At 38.9% G+C, this 20,610-nt stretch overlaps 2 protein-coding genes across 2 annotated transcripts; one reads left to right on the top strand and one right to left on the bottom strand.

Annotated features, from left to right (window-relative positions):
- Window positions 1-6,231: 6,231 nt before the first annotated feature.
- On the bottom strand, window positions 6,232-15,223 carry LOC128607500 (beta-1,3-galactosyl-O-glycosyl-glycoprotein beta-1,6-N-acetylglucosaminyltransferase-like). Its single transcript, XM_053624402.1, has 2 exons — window positions 15,073-15,223; window positions 6,232-7,509 (listed from the first exon to the last, which is right to left on the bottom strand). The coding sequence occupies exons 1-2, from the start codon at window positions 15,118-15,120 to the stop codon at window positions 6,232-6,234; spliced, it is 1,326 nt and encodes a 441-aa protein (XP_053480377.1). The 5' UTR covers window positions 15,121-15,223.
- On the top strand, window positions 13,165-20,268 carry rfk (riboflavin kinase). The gene is made up of 4 exons (XM_053624420.1): window positions 13,165-14,376; window positions 15,336-15,487; window positions 18,205-18,307; window positions 18,487-20,268. Exons 1-4 carry the CDS (start codon window positions 14,295-14,297, stop codon window positions 18,627-18,629), a joined length of 480 nt encoding a protein of 159 aa, XP_053480395.1. The 5' UTR covers window positions 13,165-14,294; the 3' UTR covers window positions 18,630-20,268.
- The last annotated feature ends 342 nt before the right edge of the window (window positions 20,269-20,610 follow it).

The raw sequence follows: 20,610 nt of genomic DNA, 5'->3' as shown, positions 1-20,610 counted from the left end.
AGAAACTGACTGCAACTAATTATTTTTCCACCATGGCACTTACCCTAAAAGCTGTCTTCACTCCAGCCATTTACAAGCCTTCAGCCAGTGGGTGGCAGTACAAGCTCTTTCTTTCAAACTTATCTAGTTCTCTGAGTCAAATGCCTTGGCAAAACTGATGATATTGTATCTAAACATGGGGTTATTTCTTCCTATTTGTCCTTTTTTTTATAAACCCATTTTAAAGAATAATAATATGCTAATAAGCTTATGTAAAATTTTGAAACAGGATGATCGGTGTAAACTGTTATTATTTTGCCTTCTGGGAAACATGTAAATATCTTATGTAGCTTCTTCAGGGCAGTACTACATGAAACAAAAATAAGATCTTTAAACAAAATTGCAATTTAAACTTTGCAATTAAAATTGCAATTCCCCCCCCCCCCCCCCCCCCCCCCCCCGGCTCTTAATGTATCGTGTTGCCTTCTTGAGCATCGGTGAATGTTTGCACCTTTTGTAATAGTCGTGTACGAGTCCCTCAGTTGTCCTCAGTGTGAAAAGATGGATCTCAGCATCATATAGCCGCTGTTGGAAAGGGGTCAAATATGCAGATGATGCAGGAAAAGCAAAGAATGTGCAGGACCTGGAGGATTTTTCTGAAGAACAGTGGGCAGTTTTACTGCTCAGGGCAGACAAGGGACTCATGAACAACTCTCACAAAACATAAAAACAGTCGTTGATCATCCAGGTAATGACACACAGAATTTTATTAAAGAATCAAGCATGTGTAAACTTTTGAACTGGTTCATTTGGATAAATTCTGTTAATATTGTGTCTTGTGGACTATGTGTAAACATCTATTATGTGAAATAGTTTATTCAGGGCAGTACTAAAGAAAGAAAAAACATGGCATTTTATATATATATATATATATATATATATATATATATATATATATATATATATATATATACACACACACACACACACACACACACACAGAACTGTGCAATAGTCTTAGGCATATGCAAAGAACTGCTGTAGAGCAAAGGTGCCTTCACAAATACTGAAATTAAATGTTTCTACATTAAAAAAAATACTATAAAGAGCAGTAAACAGTAATAAATTAAACAAAGCAAACAACCACTTGCTTTAAAAAAAATGTATTAGTAGTCTCAGGTAGAATTAGTGCAGTTTTATAAAGAAATGAGCTGTAAGGGTTATTGAGCATCTTGCAGAATCAGCCACGGTTCTTCTGGAGACTTTGACTGTCTGTCTCAATCACTTCTTATTTTTGCAGCAAAACCCAGCAGCCTTCATTATATTTTTTTGTCTGAAAAGCGGTCTCTTACATAATATGCTACTTTCTTTACTGACATACGAATATTTTTCCATAAGATTTCAATTTTGTGCTGGAAAACTAATGTTTGGAAATCTAAAAAAAAAAAAAAAAATTGTACTGACTCGATAATGCAGAAATCATAAAATAAAAAATATATGTCTATAACAAATATATTGTCTATAACAAAGTTTGTAGTAAAAAAAAAAAAAAAAATAGGCTATGTCATGGAAAAATCCCTCTAACCAAAGTTAAAAACTTTATTTTAAACAATAAAGTGAGACCAAAAAATACATGGGTTTTTATACTCTTCTGTGACAGTGAGCTCATCTCTACGCAAGGTTTTACCCTTTCTTCCTAAAAACAAACCAAACTCCTTCTCCACAACTAATTATTCATGTCTATAATGTGTCTCATGTTGCGCATGCGTACTTAGTTGCTTTTTTAGAAAGATTTGATGTGGACAGAGCTTTTAGTCTGTAAAAAGTTAATTTTCTACCACCTTAATGACTCTCTGGCTTTCATCCCAGCTCGATACACTTCTTCTGGAAGCCTTATCTTTTATCCTGACATTGGTTTGCAAGCTTCAAAAGGTTTTGATTGGAAACACAGTTTTGGTGAATGTCTAATTACTAATTTATTGCCATAGAGTGAAGCTGCTGTAGACAAAATACAGGGTTCTTCCAACTCGGTACACAGGAAATACAGAAAACAGCTACTTGAGAGTAAAACAGAAGTCTTCTAGGTCAGTACACACATAGAAAATCAATTAGTGAGTTTTAGATTATGTTTCTAAATATTGATTATGCATATTGATTATGCATGTTAACTAATATTGATTATTAGAATATGTTTCTTAGTAATAATTCTAAATGTTAGTTATACATATTGATTACACTTTATCAATATATTCTATAGGTGCCTATGACTTTTGCACAGTACTGTATATATAGATATACACTATGTGTGTGTGTGTGTGTGTGTGTGTGTGTGTGTGTGTGAGAGAGAGAGAGAGAGAGAGAGAGAGAGAGAGAGAATTTGATTGACTTTATTATGAAATTAATAAATCATACACACATACACTGGCATGATGACAATCAAATGTATCCACAACACTTACACTACCACACATTTAAATAAGTTAAACGCATAAAATAGCATGTTTTAACCGTCATTGCAGGAGCACAAACAACATTTTTAATTAAACTGCCTTAAAAGTTATTTAACATTTAGTTGCTTAAAATAAGATATACTCAACTCCGGAACATTTAAAATCCTAACCGTTATGCTATACACACAGACCAAATTAGCAATTAAACTGCAACTGATTTTATTTTTTTCCCTAATTTCCCAAAAACTCATAAAACTCGCATTTCCCTCACCAACAACCCCCCCCCTCCCCCGCTGCCCCACCCCCCTCCTCGCATAAAACTTAAAAGCAAACATTTCTGCATGTACCATTCTCCTTCAAACATAAATTAATCACTGTAGATACTTTTTCTCTACTTTTCTAAACACACACGGGGGTCCCATTACATAGCAGTCAATCTTCAAGAGACAAAGTGTTAAAGAAAAAAAAAAAACAACAACAGCAAAAGGAAGAGAAACCCATTCTCTGGAGACAAACAAAACCATTAATTAAAACAAGCTCTCAAGCATCAATCTCTCTGCCTGTCACAAAATTATCATAATCTGAGAATGTTGGGAGTCTGCAGAGTAAACAGTTAATTTAGGGAGCATTAATCAAAAAGTGGGTCTCTCTCTACCCCTCTCTGTGCTTTGACACTTGCACTTCTTCATCCAACTGCATTCTTTGCACCCAACGTGGGCAACTTTTCCATCCGGGATCAGTTTTAAAGTCCAGCAGCATGCAAAAAATATTCTAATATTACAGAGAAACACACAGAGGGATTCGGTGCAGGGGTACATTTGAATCTTTTTTACATTATTCATTAACTTTCCGTTCAACTACTTGTCAATGGGGAATCTTAATTTAGCATAAAATAGCTAGTCTAACTGTGCTGTGGGCTTTATGTGTGTTTGTGAGTGACGGTGAACCGTATATGATGTAACTGGGAAACAGGAAGAGTTGAATGACTATGAATGAAGCAACATGGGGAAAGAGAAGGAATGTTGGGAAGCTGTTGACACAGCTTTCACAACAGATCAGGGTTAGTCCATATCCATTAGACACTTGCCATATTCTGAAGTTATATACTTCTGTAAAGGTGCTTCGGGACAATGTCCATTGTTAGAAGCGCCATACAAATAAAACGGAATTTAACTGAATTTGTATTGCATTGTTTTTCAGAGTTTATGTAATGATAACATGCCACAGAAAGTGCTACAATATTGGTTGTGCAATACAATCAGAATTGTGCTTGGTTGGTTCAGCTTTCAATCGACTATTCATTCCTTGTCATTCTAGCTATGTAAAATGTGTTGTCATTTTACTCCACAAAAGACTAAAGAGCCAACTGATAATCGGTCACTGGTGCACAGAGGGCTTCCTACTGTGCTTGATGACAACCCTACAGACTTCTACAAAGCATGCTAGAGCCAAGTAGTTAGGGCACATATCATATGGGTGCAAATTCCCTGAGCAGCAAGTTCCCAGTGGCTTTTCTTCCTAGCTGGACCATTTACTGTAAGTCATGGCCAAAAAGATATTATCTCCCAGCACCCCAATACAATGAGGTTGGATAAGTGTTCTTTTGTGGAGCTCAAACCATTAAAAATTTACATGGGGAAACTTAATAGCAACAGCTCTTCCCAATCTCTTTGGGTGATCTGTTTGTTTAATCTAGCGCGGGTTGTCCACTAATCGTAGGGTTGGCTGTTCGATTCCCGGCCCACATGACTCCACATGCCGAAGTGTCCTTGGGCAGGACACTGAACCCCAAGTTGCTCCCGATGGCAAGTTAGCACCTTGTATGGCAGCTCTGCTACCATTGGTGTGTGAGTGTGTGTGTGTGTGTGTGTGTGTGTGTGTGTGAATGGGTGAATGAGACACAGTGTAAACAGTGGAACCGCTACAGTTAAAAAAAAAAAGCGCTATAAGTGCAGACCAGAATATTTAATCTACTCCAGCAGTCATAACCAATTCACACCTTCCCTCGTCTGTCTGACTCTCCCACGACTAGACTATATTGCTTAACATTATTGATGGTTATTTAATTAGAAATGTCATGATTGTGCTCTTATGTTGGTAGGACTCTGATGACCTTGACTCATTCCACCAGCTTGACATTGGGATAATCCTTCTTCCGTCCAGCTCAGTCCAGCCTTTTTGATGATCATCATTGAGGGAGAAGTTGTGATGGACAGCATTCGAGACTTGCCAAAAGGTATGTGCATTCTGTTTGGACTTGCATATGTTATGCATATCAACTACCCCAAGTCTATGAACAACACATCCCAGTTCATCCAACAGGTACTTCTCATGTTGAGCCACACTGAACTAAAGCCCAGGTTACAAACACTGAAAAACCGGCTTAAGTTTAATGAGAGACCGGAATGTCCAGCTTGGACATTCTAGATATGTCCAGCCTGGACTTTCCAGTTCATCTGCTCTTCTTCAGTCAAGCTGAAATTTTAGAGGCTTGTACCCAGTTTTAAAGCATATCTTTATGTGTCCAGTTGTTCACATGGATAAAGCATATATTGTTGAATGCTGTGAATATTCCTTCTCCAAAGAAGTTGGAATTGTTACCAAGCAGTTTTACTTGTTTTTACTTGTGTTTTGGTTGACTAGTTTGATATTGCTGCAACAACACATTTGAAGTGTTACCTTGCAATGTTTTAACAATAAAATACAGTGGAACACTGAAATGTATTGTTTCATTTCTTCCCATCCAATTGTGTCAAAGCAGAATGTATTGAATGCAACCATCCACATACTTGGTCGCAGAGAATCTGGAGCCTATCTCAAGGGGCATGGGGCACAGGGCGGGGGACACCCTGAATGGGGTGCCAATCCATCATAGGGCACAATCACACACACATTCACATGCCCATTCATACACTATGGACACTTTTGGACATGCCAATCAGCCTACAATCCATGTCTTTGGACTTGGAGGGGAAACCAGAGTACCTGGAGGAAACCCCTGAAGCACAGGGAGAACACAGCTGCGGCGGGAATCGAACCCCCAACCCTGGCAGTGTGAGGCAAACGCGCTAACCACTAAGCCTCCAGAAAATAAATAATTTATGTGAACTAATGATTTTGAGTAAAGACTACTAGCGTAAACTTGATTTGTCTACTGCATTCAATTAAGCTTCTATGTTAATACAACTTGACCGGTTTAGTTTTACCTTGTGTAAAAACTTAAACGATATAAGGCAACAGGTTTCCACACAATTATCTAGTAAAGTCAACTAATTCAGGTTAAGAGTGCACTTTATGACCAAAATGTATGTATTCACTTGACCATCACATCCACATCCATATAAATAACTGTTTTGAAGGACACAACATTCTTTCCCTTCTTTTTCCTTCACTGGAACTAAGAGGCCCAAACCTGTTCCAGCATGACAATGCCGTTGTGCACAAAAAAGAGGTCCATGATGACATGGTGTGAAAGAACTTGAGTGTCCTGCACAGAGCCTTGCCCTCAACCCCACTCAACAGCTTTGGGATGAATTGGAATGTTGACTGCACTCCAGGTCTCTTCACCAGACATCAGTGCCTGACCTCACCTCACTCTTGTGGCTGAATGAGCACAAATCCCCACAGCCACATTCCACATTAATGGAAAGGCTCCCCAGAAGAGTGGAGGTTGTTATAGCAGCAAAGGAGGACCACTTTTATATTAATCCAATGGTTTTGGAATGGAATGTTCAACAAGCACATAGGGGTGTGATGTTCAGGTGTCCACAAACTTTTCGTCGTATAGTATACATGTATGCAATTAATGATACTCTTTTAGCGCTTTCTGTCTGAGGTATTTCTCTAAGCATCGAATGACAATTGGGTCAAAATCAGTGTCGAACTTATTAGCAAATAAATGATGCTGCTCTAGCATCCACTGAAGGTCCCCAACCCCATATACACAAACATCCCGAATGTGAATACCCTGGCAGGCAGGGTACACTGCATCGAATGCCCCCTCATGTGCTGCCCATTTGATTAGCCGGGAGATGCTGTAAATGTCCGTGATGTCAAATTTAGAGTGTGCACGGAGAAACCCTGGGACACCAGGGATGCGTTGTATTGTAGCCCAAATAAATTCATCAGGGCTGTATGTATCATTTAACCATGATATCAACACCTGAGCTTTGGGGTCCTCAAGCACATAGCGCACAAAATCCCGACTCACCACTATGTATGCACCACCTGAGAATATCTTTATGCCCAAGGGTGGCAGATTTTTGTCTTGGTTGGTTGTCTGGATTCTTCCATTTATCAATTGGTGTCTTTTTTTCCATCTGTATTCCTTATTAGGGGGTGTGTGTATAGTCTCCAGGCTGTTGGCACCAGCTAGTGCTTTAAGGGCACGCACTATCTCTAGGTTGGTTTTGATGGGGAAGTCCTGCCCACACAGGTTGATGAAGTACTTCCAACGACTGCTGGCCTGGTAAAGATCCTTCATGCAATTGATGTCAGCCTGGACGCGACTCCAGCCGGCATAGACCACATGTTCAAACCGGCTAGCCAAGAAAGCATTATCAATGCAAGAGACAATGGCACTGATCGCCCTCATAGTGGACTCAGGGGCTTTTTTATCTACATGGATGCAGTAGAGATTCTGAGGACTGTATATGGACCTGAGGAGCCTCTCGAAATTCTGCACCTTATGGTGAATGACAATGGAATATGCCACTGGGAACGCCTCCTCCTCCTTACTCAGTGGGAATGGGAGGTACTTACGAGTCCTAAGAAAATTTTCACAGTCTTTTGTCTGCTTGACATATTGTTCATCAGTGATCCGTGTTATGTTCTTAAAGCTCTTTGTGATGGACAGAATCTTAGCATGAACAATCTCATCTCTGTCTCCCTGTAAAATTTTCTTGCAGTCACACTTGTCCTCTGGAGTTTCATCGTCTCTGAACATCAGTGATCTGTAATTCATCTTTGCCTTTTCATGGATAATCCAAGAGACCAAGAGCATGAGTACACACATACTAGCTCCAGATAAAAGCAACCTCCAGGATCTTCGCTTCATCAGCAAAACTGTTAGTAGTACCACCTGTAACAGTTAGAGTGTATTATGTTAGGACTGGGCATACTGTATTCCTAGTAACAACACACTCATGACTTGCACAGGCTTTTGCATGTTTATGTAACATTTAGTTGATAGAGAACAATATTAGACTTAGAAAGGACCTGTCACGATAAGCAGGTTATGATGGATGCAATACACATTTGTTGAAGGGTGGCATGCAGAAAAATGCAAATTGAAAGGCAAAATCAAAGTAAAACAAAAAAGAAACAGGCATGGGTCAGGTGATGAACATACAACAAACTGGGCTAGGCAAAGATGGGCATTTGAATATACAAACTAATCAAAAAGATGAAACAGGAACAGCTAATTACAATGAGGGATTTTTGTAAGTGTGTCAGCCACAGCTAGCTCATGTCTGTGGCTGGATCAGTGGTATAGATCAATCAGCAACAGTTCATTTGTGACCAAAAGTATTTTTCTAACCACAGTGAAACACTATGGTGCATTAGTTTAAGTTTGGTACCAATCCCCAGACATGCCCATTTAATCACAGTGGAGACCCTTCACTGTAAAACTGACTGTTACTCTTGATTCATATTGTTTAGAGATGTCAAGAAATGCTGCTGTGTGAGAATCAGTGTTGAACCATGATTTGTTTTTGATGCGCATCTAACACGATGAAGGATATTAAATTTCTTGAAATTCAACACCGCTTTAATCCATTTCTGCCACATGCTTGATAACTTTTATTTCATTATTGATAAACTCACATATCTTACATACTGAATTCAGTGTCTCTCCCAAAATAACAGCTTCCTGAAAACTAGTCAAGTCAGGTTGGAGTCTAAAGAAGTGCATATAGTTGTCTAAAGATGTATGGTCTAGCGCTATACAGTAGGTGTCTAACCAAGCCTTACCTTGACTTTTTGTTTACTTCGTGCAGTTCTTACTGCAGAGTCCCTGTTTCCTATTTGTACCTGGATATTTAACCCAGTCTTTCCTGGCCATTGCATCATATATGAAACTTTACCCTATCTTGACTCTTTCAAATGCTTACTAAGCCCAAGCTGAGCAGTGCACATTATTTGACTGATAACATTCGAAGTACCTCTTACAATAACCATGCTGTTGATATATGATAAAAACTGGTTGGTTATTCTGCGGTGTAAGCTGCTAAGTGGTCCAGAATATAGCAGCTGAAGACCATTTTGTTATCAGTGCTCTGGTTACCTAGAGCCAGGGATGCTGTATTGTTCTTGAGCATTGCTAAACTAAAATAAACCCAAGTCCATTACAATGAAAGCTTCCTTCACATTCATACACTGTGTTCCTGAGAGCAGCCTAGCGTGCTTACCATCTTCCTAGTTTTACTCACGGATTACCTATTACGGTGATTCTTAAAATTCCCTTCCTCACAGACGGTCCACATTTTGCTGTTCCCCAGCTCTTTCCACACCTGTGCCAAGCATACTGTATGCATCAAGCTATCAAGGACATTGAATACCTGGTACAGGTGTGCTGTGAAAGAGCAAAAATATGGCTCTGGTTGGGCCTGAAGACTTCTTATGGAAACACTTACCTACTGAATGTAATACTAAACTATGAACATAAAAACTGTATTTGCCCCAGTTTCTGATCTGATGTAAACTTCCTGCTATGCCTACTTCAACTACCCCTTCCTGGCCTTTTATATGTACCAAATATACACAAATGTGTCATGTGGCAGAGCTATCTCATACATTTCGCTCCATCTTCAAAATAGATTTCCTGTTAATATTCAGATATCAATCCCAAATTCAGTCATTAAGACTAGATGAAAAAGACATCACTCAGACCATATTTAAAGAGCTGGACAGAATTATATAGAGCTGAACTTACCGAGACATGAGGGCTGTTACCTTTCTAGGCAAATATGATAGGAAGGTGATAACATCTCTTGTGTTAAAATGTATGAGCATTACTGTACAATTAAATAATAATTTGATTAATGCACTTCCTCAACTTGCAGTTGACTCAGGTAATAATAATAATAATAATAATAATAATAATAATAATAATAAATAGAGCCAGGGACACTGCACTGTTCTGGAGCATTGTTCCAGAGGATGAGAACATTTTGTAACGCCAAAAAAGACTCCAATCCATTACATTGACTTCTGGCTTCACATTCATACAGCATGTTCCTGAGAACTGTTTATTCTGTTCATCTTTGTCTCTAAGGACTTGTTTTCATGGACGTTTTCTCATAATGAAACATCTTTCACTGGCTCGTAGAATATTTTAGTTAAGTAACTTGGAAGGATCAAACTCTCCAAAATATGTTTGGTGTCCGGATATTTCCTTTTTTGTTGTTTTTCTCTGGAGCTACAGGCCAACAAGAAAGCTAAACTACAGTTAAAAACGAACTTGTGCTAAGTAACCAGCAATTAGTTTTAAGCAAACTATGTAAGAATCATCACACAAAATTGTGTCAAGCTGTGACACTATATAACAAAGAACAGACGTAAGCATAAGTTAAAATATAATGGCAGCAGATTATAAATTATATTATGATTTATATAAAATAGTTCATCTGTGCATTATATTATTTAGATCAAGGACCTTGGGTGTGCGTTACTTAGCCTCATAGCCCCCAGTAAAAAAATAAAAAATCTGCTGTCTGCCCACTTTGACATACTGTAAGAGGAAGTCTGTACAGAAAATTAACTTTGTGAATAATGTTAAAATATCAACAAATCTCACAAGAAATCAAATTAGATCAGCTTAGAAACCAGTGTCTCTTCCTGCCCTCAGTTGCTGAACCTTCTAGCTCATCTGTTTGTTCAAGTGATCCACAAATACAGTACTGCTGTATGTATCATGTCTATAGAAGAATAGCAGATAGTCATGACATTTTACAGATTTATACAAAGTGTACTACATTATGGTATACAGTGAGGGAAAAAAGTATTTGATCCCCTGCTGATTTTGTATGTTTACCCACTGACAAAGAAATGATCAGTCTATAACTTTAATGGTAGATTTATTTGAACAGTGAGAGACAGAATAACAACAAAAAAATCCAGAAAAACGCACATCAAAAATGTTATAAATTGATTTGCATTTTAATGAGGGAAATAAGTATTTGACCCCTCTGCAAAACATGACTTAGTACTTGGTTTAAAAACCCTTGTTGGCAATCACAGAGGTCAGACGTTTCTTGTAGTTGGCCACCAGGTTTGCACACATCTCAGGAGGGATTTTGTCCCACTCCTCTTTGCAGATCTTCTCCAAATCATTAAGGTTTCGAGGCTGACGTTTGGCAACTCGAACCTTCAGCTCTCTCCACAGATTTTCTATGGGATTAAGGTCTGGAGACTGCCTAGGTCACTCCAGGACCTTAATGTGCTTCTTCTTGAGCCACTCCTTTGTTGCCTTGGCCATGTGTTTTGGGTCATTGTCATGCTGGAATATCCATCCACGACCCATTTTCAATGCCCTGTCTGAGGGAAGGAGGTTTTCACCCAAGATTTGACGGTACATGGCCCCGTCCATCGTCCCTTTGATGCGGTGAAGTTGTCCTGTCCCCTTAGCAGAAAAAAAACCCCAAAGCATAATGTTTCCACCTCCATGTTTGACGGTGGGGATGGTGTTCCAGGGGTCATAGGCAGCATTCCTCCTCCTGCAAACACGGCGAGTTGAGTTGATGCCAAAGAGCTCCATTTTGGTCTCATCTGACCTCAACGCTTTCACCCAGTTGTCCTCAGAATCATTCAGATGTTCATTGGCAAACTTCAGACGGGGATGTATATGTGTTTTCTTGAGCAGCGGACCTTGCGCGCGCTGCAGGATTTCAGTCCTTCACGGCGTAGTGTGTTACCAATTGTTTTCTTGGTGACTATGGTCCCAGCTGCCTTGAGATCATTGACAAGATCCTCCCGTGTAGTTCTGGGCTGATTCCTCACTGTTCTCATGATCAATGCAACTCCACGAGGTGAGATCTTGCATGGAGCCCCAGGCCGAGGGAGATTGACAGTTCTTTTGTGCTTCTTCCATTTGCGAATAATCGCACCAACTGTTGTCCCCTTCTCACCAAGCTGCTTGGCAATGGTCTTGTAGCCCATTCCAGACTTGTGTAGGTCTACAATCTTGTCCCTGACATCCTTGGAGAGCTCTTTGGTCTTGGCCATGGTGGAGAGTTTGGAATATGACTGATTGATTGCTTCTGTGGACAGGTGTCTTTTATACAGGTAACAAACTGATATTAGGAGCACTCCCTTTAAGAGTGTGCTCCTAATCTCAGCTCGTTACCTGTATAAAAGACACCTGGGAGCCAGAAATCTTTCTGATTGAGAGGGGGTCAAATACTTTTTTCCCTCATTAAAATGCAAATTAATTTATAAAATTTTTGACATGCATTTTTCTGGATTTTTTTGTTGTTATTCTGTCTCTCACTGTTCAAATACAACTACCATTAAAATTATAGACTGATCATTTCTTTGTCAGTGGGCAAACGTACAAAATCAGCAGGGGATCAAATACTTTTTTCCCTCACTGTATATAATAAAACTACACTATTGCCATACACTATTCAACAGCTAATCAATCACAAAGCTTATGAAAATGTGTAAGTAACATCTAATAAATGCTTTTTCTTTGATTGCATTTTTTAAAAAATAAATACATGTTTTACATTTTCAGTCATCACAGGATAAGAGAAATGTTTACTCTTTCTCATTGCTGAGGAAACCAGATGCTTTTTTTTTTTTTTTTTTTTTAATGCAGTTTACTTCCTGAAATAACTCATTTTCATTTTCTGTGAAACAAGCTTTCATGTAGTGGTAAAAGCAACCCTGTGCTCAAGTTTCTGAGGCGGGTCTTTCAGTGTGAGACGAAGTGTGCGGTCAAATGAATGGTTTTAACCTTTAACGTTTTAAAACCGAAAAAATATACGTAAGAGATGGCAATATCTATCTTCATTATGATAATGGCATGCTGTACATTTCTTAAAACAACCTTGGCACCTTAAGGGGTCTATTTACTAGTTAAACAAATGTAATTGGCAGGTATAAACACTGTGTTGTTGGGTCCAGGTATGGAAAGAGTTGGAAAGCTTCATTTGAAATGTGTGAAATGTGTATAGAAAGGAACAAAAGCACCAAGCTACAACTTATTGTAAATTCTAACTCAACTGAAAGAAACACGATTATTTGTACTCCTAATATAACTTTATCTAAAAATGTTATCAGACCCTGTTATATTTTGCATTATTATTATTATTATTATTATTATTATTATTATTATTATTATTATTGCTGTTGTTGTTGTTTAGAAAATGGAACGTGGTAATCTTGAAAAAAAATTTTTAAGAAATTAGTTTCCTAAAAGAAATTAAAAAGAAAACAATCATACTTGAAAAAGTATAATGTAAGGGTAGTTAAACTAATCTTACCAAGGTTTAGGGTTTAGTTGTTCTGTGGTTATAACAGTAAATCCACCAGAAGTGAACAGCACCAGTTTTAATTCCACCTCCAACTGATTCAAATCAATTTCAGAAATATAAGAACGGGCTGGTACTAGAGCAAAATACCATAACTCACCGTAGGTCTCTCTCTCTCTCTCTACTATATATATATATATATATATATATATATATATATATATATATATATATATATATATATATATATATATGGGGGGGTGTGTCTGGCTCCACCCTATTAATAAACATGAGATGTGTTAGATCAGGGAGAGAACTAAAACCTGTAGTGATGATGTGGGTTTTTTTAATTTTATTTTATGTCTCACATGGACAAAAAGTATTTTATGTGGTTTACGTCTGTTGTTTTTTAATCTAATTTTAATAATGGATAAATGTTCATTAAAATTAATCTGATTTTTTTTTTTTTTTTACTTCACTTAAGAGGCAAACCTCAAGAGAAATCAGGATCATTGATTAATGGGCTCATGGCTCTGCCATAGAATAGTTTAATTCTTACATTCTTAGAAAAAGGTCCCTCAGTGACTCAATATTTCTGCCAACAATATTTTAACTTATATTTTAAAAACTTCTTAAGGGAATGTTTTCAAAACTAAACAGTGGACATTTTAAATAATTTGATTTATATAATCGTTGTTGTTATTTATTTTATTTTTTTGCCCTTCGCCTCACACACAGTGTTCCCAGTCATAGTGTTCAGATCCATGGTGACCTTGATAAGGATAAAGCGGTTACTAAGCATGAGTAAATAAATGAATGTATATTTCTGACCATTCCCTTAAAGGGTACCAATAATTTTGGAGTTGGTTGTAGGGAAATTTAACTTAATTAAAAACGGCCACAATTTATAGTGGGGCATTAAATTCGTCTTGTAGCTTCCATTATTTCGAAATCTTTGCACTCTGGTTGTTGGGGTTTTATTTTGAAGTTCCTTTTTCATGCCTTCGTCATATCCGGCGTAGTGGGCGGGGTTTGCCGGAATACGCGTGCGTTAAAGATGACGTCCTAACTATGCTCTCTGCTTGGTTACTGAGTGTGTACATCTTTAGGTCCGTGTAAATGTTGTGACGCCGTTACGGAGCTCTTTTCTACCTCACTACAGAGGGTGTCTGATTGTTTGTTATATTTAACCGCGGTCTACATTTAAAGTGTTTTGTGAAATTCGCCATATTGCCTGGAGAGCTCTAGAAGGATCTACAGGGTCGTCACTGCGTGACGTTTCCTGCCGGTGTTTTAACGGTAACCGTACAGAGACTAGACTACTCACTCAAGCTAAGATAATAAGTATTTTATTTAATTTTTTTAAAAAAACAGTCTTCGAACCGTGGACATGAGGAGTTTGCCGTATTTCTGCCGTGGACCAGTGATTCGGGGATTTGGAAGAGGAAGTAAAGAGCTGGGAATCCCAACAGGTAAAAAAAAAAAAAAAGAAGAAGAAGAAGTGGAGGGACGCACACAGCGCTTACGTCAGGCTGCGTCTCAAATAGCTCCCTTTACTTCATGTAGGCGACCTGTGTAGGGTTTGAATCAATGGCTTTATTCATACCTACCTAGAGCCCTAGTGTTCTTTTATGATAGTATTCGTGCCGACTAGACACGGTAGCTTTGCCAACACTATCTACTAGACATCCGAACTGTAAGGCTAACGAGTCTAACTTTTACAGATTACCAGGTTAGCTAACTAGCTAGCTCGCTTGTCCTTATGTCTAGACTCAAGAGAAATAATGATGTGGAAATCTTCTCGTATTCATTCAGTTGTATAAGCAGTTTTCCTCTCAGCTCGGGATTTTAACAAGCTGTCTGCTCAGTCTGATTCAGTATTTCTCCCTGTTCAGTTAATAATTTCACAAAGTACAGAAGCCTTAAGAGGACATGCAGTATTTATTTATTTTTTTCTTTCTTGTTTTCTCGTGATGTCGACATAAGTTGTGTTCTCTCTTATTTTTCCTTTTTTTTATTTATGCAAAGAAAGATTGGGACACTATTTACATGTTACACACACAAAATAACCAAGACAAACAAACATACCTAGCAACAGCCAACTTGACAAGTCTATTGTGATAACTTCTGTGTTATATACATATAAATAAATAATCATGATTACATACTTGTCCTGCTTTTTTCACTGGGCTTGATGGAGTGAGCCACAACATCATAAATCCTCTAGTCCCAGTTCACAGCACGCCACACACTGTCTCTGAAAGATCACGATCACGCCAACAGGGAGGTCAGAGTTTAAGGGTTGTTATTGACCAAAAGAGCGAAGCCATTAGGTACACATCTCCATTGTCGGATGAATTCATTGACTTGTCTAGGTTTTGATATTTTGTACAAGTTGAGAACTTATCAACCTTCTTCATACGTACCACAGCAAACTTCCCAGAGTCTGTAGTGGACAGTCTACCTGCTGACATCAGCACTGGCATCTACTATGGCTGGGCACGCGTGGACAACGGAGACATCCACAAGATGGTGATGAGCATTGGCTGGAACCCCTACTACAAAAACATCAAGAAATCTATGGTGAGGGAAGACGACTTGATTTACATGAATGTATAGACTCTCAGTACAATGTTTCTGTTCTGCATATCTACAAACAGTATAAGAAGTACTCATGTTAAAGGTTGACGCCCAATGGACAGGAAACGTCGTCATGCATAACGTATTCCGGTTATAGTCAAGTATAAATATAACGGACAGTTATAGAGTATTGGGATTCACAAGTGGTCCTTCATGTTAGCTTTTTTTTATTATTGGCTCTTGAGTGGTCTGGTTATGGGAATAAAACATGTTCACTTGCCTTTGGAAGGAGCCAATCCAATAATAAATATTTGGTCAGTGCCATGTATTGGCCCATATCTAGAGCACTGATAGCGCTATTGTATAAAAAAAACGGAGAAAGTTGGATTATTAAAAAGGAGGGCAGGGCATGGTGAGCACGTTTGCCTCGCACCTCTGGGGTTGGGGGTTCGAATCCTGCCTCCGCCCTCTGTGCGCAGAGTTTGCATGTTCTCCCTGTGCTTCTGGAGTTTCCTCCGGATACTGTGGTTTTTTCCTCCAGTCCAAAGACATGCGTTGCAGGCTGATTCAGACAATTTGGAAATGTCAGTCTGATTGTGTTGGTATTGTTAGGTTACGTGCTGCCTCAGATAAAAGAAATGAAATCACTATTACAACCGTCCAGGTGTATTAAATACATAATAATTTGTCGTAACACCAACACAACTTTCCCAGTGGAAATGATAGTCCCAAAATGAAAAGAAATCATCTTCCAAACCAAGGCGGAGGGGGTAACACGATTTAAGGCGAGAGCTTTAATCCACCTTGCGTGTAAGAGAGAAGGAAAAGTGACGTCTTCTGGTCTCTTTCTTAATCGTGCTAGTCAGTATTACCCCTACTTAAATACCCAACATTACGCCTCCCTCCTCCCCCCCAACCATCCCAAAAATAAAAATTTAGACCAGATCTAGAAGAAAAAAAAAACCAATGCATCTAACACAGTTCGAGCCTTGATGTTTCTCCGAGGGATTAGTTTAGGAAAGAGAGTCATCATATCCATAATAGTGAACAAGTATTTATGTCCTTTTTTCTTCTTGGGCAAAGGCCCCATGCAATCTATCAGAACACGAGAGAAAGGTTCCTCACACATTGGAGAAGGACACAAAGGCGCAACTGGAATTTTCTGGTTTGGTTTACCAACCAGATGACAAGCATGATGATGACCTATATTATGCTACCAGGTCTTTATGCAATTTAGGCCAGTAAAACGCTGCAAAATCCTTCTATGGGTTTTCTGAATGCCAGTATCACCTGCCATAGGTGCCTCATGAGCCAGAAGCAAAATCTCTTCACGGAAGCTCTGTGGAACCACAATTTGCTCTACCAAGCTCCACTCTTCTGTGGGTAATCGATCAGGGGGTCGCCACTTTCTCATCAAAGCCCCATCCCTCCAGTATACGCCTTCTGCTATATCCTTGCTCTCGGCCCAAGAAACCACAATTTCTCGCAATAAACGTAACCCTGGATCATTCCTCTGAGCCTCAACCAGAGCATCCCTACTGAACTCTTATAAACTGATGATTCTGCCCCTAATTTAGAGTCTTCACACACCTCCACTGTTCGACAGAGCCCTTCCAGTACAGCAGCAACGGGATGATTGTCCCTCGGTATTAAGGCACCGGGGCTTAATATGCCCAGGCTTTTTACAGTGACGGCCTCTCTAGGGGCTCTATTAACCTCCTGGGGCTTCACAATTCCTCTCACTCTTACCTTCTTTCTTAACCCTTTCCTCAAACTGCCTCGGAGAGACCAATGGTTTGTCTGCCATCCAGGGCTCCTGGTGCATTGAGACATAATTGTCGGCCATTTCCGCTGCTGCGTGGACCTCCATTACTTCCTGCTCATTCAGGTGCACTGCCCTATGTTTGGGTAGACTATTTTTAATTTGCTCCAGTACCATTAGCTGTTTCAAATCTTGAAAATAATAAGCTTCTGTTGCCTGTAGCCATTTATCAAAATGTATTTCCCGCTGCCTAGCTAAGTCAACATATTTCTGGCCTGGCGTTAACCAACCTTTCCGAAACTGCTGCCTATAGACCTCAGGCACCAATTCGTAGGCCTGCAAAACGGCCTGTTTCACCTTTTTGTACTCGGTGCACTGCACAGCAAGGGCTACATACGCCTCTTGATCTTTATCAGCAAACTCCCTCCTAACTAACGTCACCCACTCAGATTGTGGCCAATCTCTTTCTGCAGCAATTCTCTCAAATGCTTCGAAAAATACATCAACTGCGTCACCGTGAAATCGAGACATAAGTGCAAAACACTTTATTATATCAAATCTTACCTCATGCTCCCTCTGTGTCTGTCTGTTTAGCTCAGGGGTGTCCAATCTTATCCGGAAAGTGCCGGTGTGGGTGCAGGTTTTCATTTCGACCAAGCAGAAGCCATGACATGAGTGACGTCATCTGGGCTCTTGCATAATTGTTAGTTGTTAGTCATAAATACCTAACGATATCCCGTCCCGGATTTCCCCCGATTGTGTTCTGAGTTCCCTTCGAAAGGCTCCAGGCTCCCTGCAATTCTGAGTAGGACAAGCGGTATGGAAAATGAATGGATGGATGGGTTATTAGGTGCACCGCTGATATTGTACCTGCCTATATTATTGCATTTATGTTCAACCTATGCATTTTTCCATTTGAATACGTGTTTATTGGTATTGCTCATTTGTTTTATGACAGGAAACACATTTGATCCACAAGTTCAAGGAGGATTTCTACGGTCAGATGCTAAGGGTCGTCATGGTGGGCTACATTCGCCCTGAAAGGGGATTCAACTCACTAGGTAAAGCACACAGCCCTTTTTACAGTGATTTCCTCCAGTGATGTCCACACACACACTCACATGCGTAGTGACCACACAGACGATTCCATGTATCCAGTACAGAAAGATACACACACTGAAATAGTAACCCGTTGACTCCTAGTCAAAAACGTGACGTGCATACTCTGTCATTTTTGCAGATGAATTGATCACCGCGATTCACAGTGACATCGAAGAGGCAAAAAGAATGTTGGACCTGCCCGAGCACACGAAACTGAAAGAAGACAACTTTTTCAGGACGTCTATATCCACAACAACCAATCAGATCTTGAATGGTCACTAAACAGAACTTGTCACTTGATCTAGTTTCCCATACTTTAGTTTTATGGGGGTGAAACCACTGTAACATATATGCATTATTTGCATTATTTCTGTACTATAGCATCTTTCAGAAAGGTTTACATGTGCAGGCACTGATTGTCTTGGATATGTCATCCAGAGTTATTTCTTTATGGAGGATGAAACACGAAGAGGTTGGATTGCACTGGTTTTCATGAAGGAACGAAGTTACCTCAACCAGTTCAGACCACCAACAGATGAGAAACCAGGAACTTCCAGGACTGAGACTTGTCTAATTTAGATCTTTTAGATCACTGATATCACAGCGTACAATCCAAGTAATATCTGAAATTAGTCATATGCTTGGTTTCTTATTGAACCCTTTCTGCAGATGATGACTTGCTGTAAATTGTATTTTTAAGGGGTTGTGATTTTATTTACTTTTAAGAAAAATACTACAGTTTTATTCAGTAACAGATGTACTCTACATTTAAAACTGGAGATGCTACATTTGCTGGTCATATATGTATATTTGAAGTTACTTTAAGATCTGATTTGTGTAGAGAGATTATTTTGCTGTATATAATCAAAGGAATATGGGCATGAGTGAATATATACAGTAGTGTGAACCCTTTACAATGTTCTATATTTTTGCTTAAATATGACCTAAAACATCAGATTATCTAACAAGTTAAAAGTAGACAAAGAGAACCCAAGTCTAATTTCCCCTTCAAATTAATCCTAGAGGTTTGCATACTTTTTCCACTCACAGATATGGAATATTGGATCATTTTCCTCAATAACTAAAATGACCAAGTATAATATTTTTGTCTCATTTGTTTAACTGGGTTCTCTTTATCTACTTGTAGACAATCTGATGATGTTTTAGATCATATTTATGCAGATATATAGAAAACTCTCAATAGTTCACAAACTTTCAAGCACCACTGTAGATCAGCGGGTCTCAAAGTGTAACTTAGGGTCCCACAGACATCTGTAAAGCATAACCAGAGGGGCTGTGATTTGTTTTTGTTTTTTTAAATAGGTACAGTGGTGGAATTACAGCCCACCATTATCAAAGCTATTATATTTATTACCGATTACTTCTACTTATTAACCTGTTAGACTGGTCACTTGAACTGAAATGGTTTAATCAAAACCTTTAATAGCTCAAACAAGTAAGACTGAAAACAAGTAAGACTGAAAACAAGTAAGACTGGTCATTAACTTGAACCTAAAGTGTTGCGTTGGTGGTAAGCGTTATTGTTCTTTATTGTTCAGGCATTTAAAAGCATATACACCCACGCGCACACATACACCATGGTCTGTCCGAATACTCTATTCTGATTGGCTGGAAGGTGTGTGTTGAAACTGTATACGCAACAGTTTAAGCACCGTTCTAAATTAACGTGCTGCCTAAACACAACTGCAACCATAGTAATGTACAGTAGTTAAACTCGTAGCTTCTTTAATAGAAACGCTTCACAGTTGCAGGTAATTCACACACACTCATAGATGTTTATTATAATGCATTCAAATAAATGTAATCTTATCGCACTGTATATCTGTGTATGATTGAGAGCGGGCAGAATTCTAACTCTTAACGACCCGTATATATGAATTAAATAAAAACACGAATGAAAATTAACCTTTATTTTTATCCTTTCAGTCAAATTTTGCCTGACAGTTTTTTCGACAGCTTTAACTTCTCAAAGTGACAATGGTATGAGCCGGATAATCCACGGCTAGGTATGCATTACACAATTTTAATGCTTCTTTTATTTGTCTCCACATCGTGCATTGAAATCGTGTAATGCACACCTAGCCATGGATTATCCCTTACCTAGCCTGTATTTCCCACCTGTTATTCTAATTTGAACATAATGTTCCTGAGAGGGTTTTTCCCCCCATCTGTTGCTTCTTGGTGTGCTTCTATGAGGCCACAACAGCGTTTCAGCAAAACACATTTAACCATCAGAATGATA

The sequence above is a fragment of the Ictalurus furcatus genome, chromosome 5, assembly GCF_023375685.1.
Source record: "Ictalurus furcatus strain D&B chromosome 5, Billie_1.0, whole genome shotgun sequence".
Lineage (NCBI taxonomy): Eukaryota > Metazoa > Chordata > Actinopteri > Siluriformes > Ictaluridae > Ictalurus > Ictalurus furcatus.
This window is presented reverse-complemented; position numbering and strand designations above follow the sequence as displayed.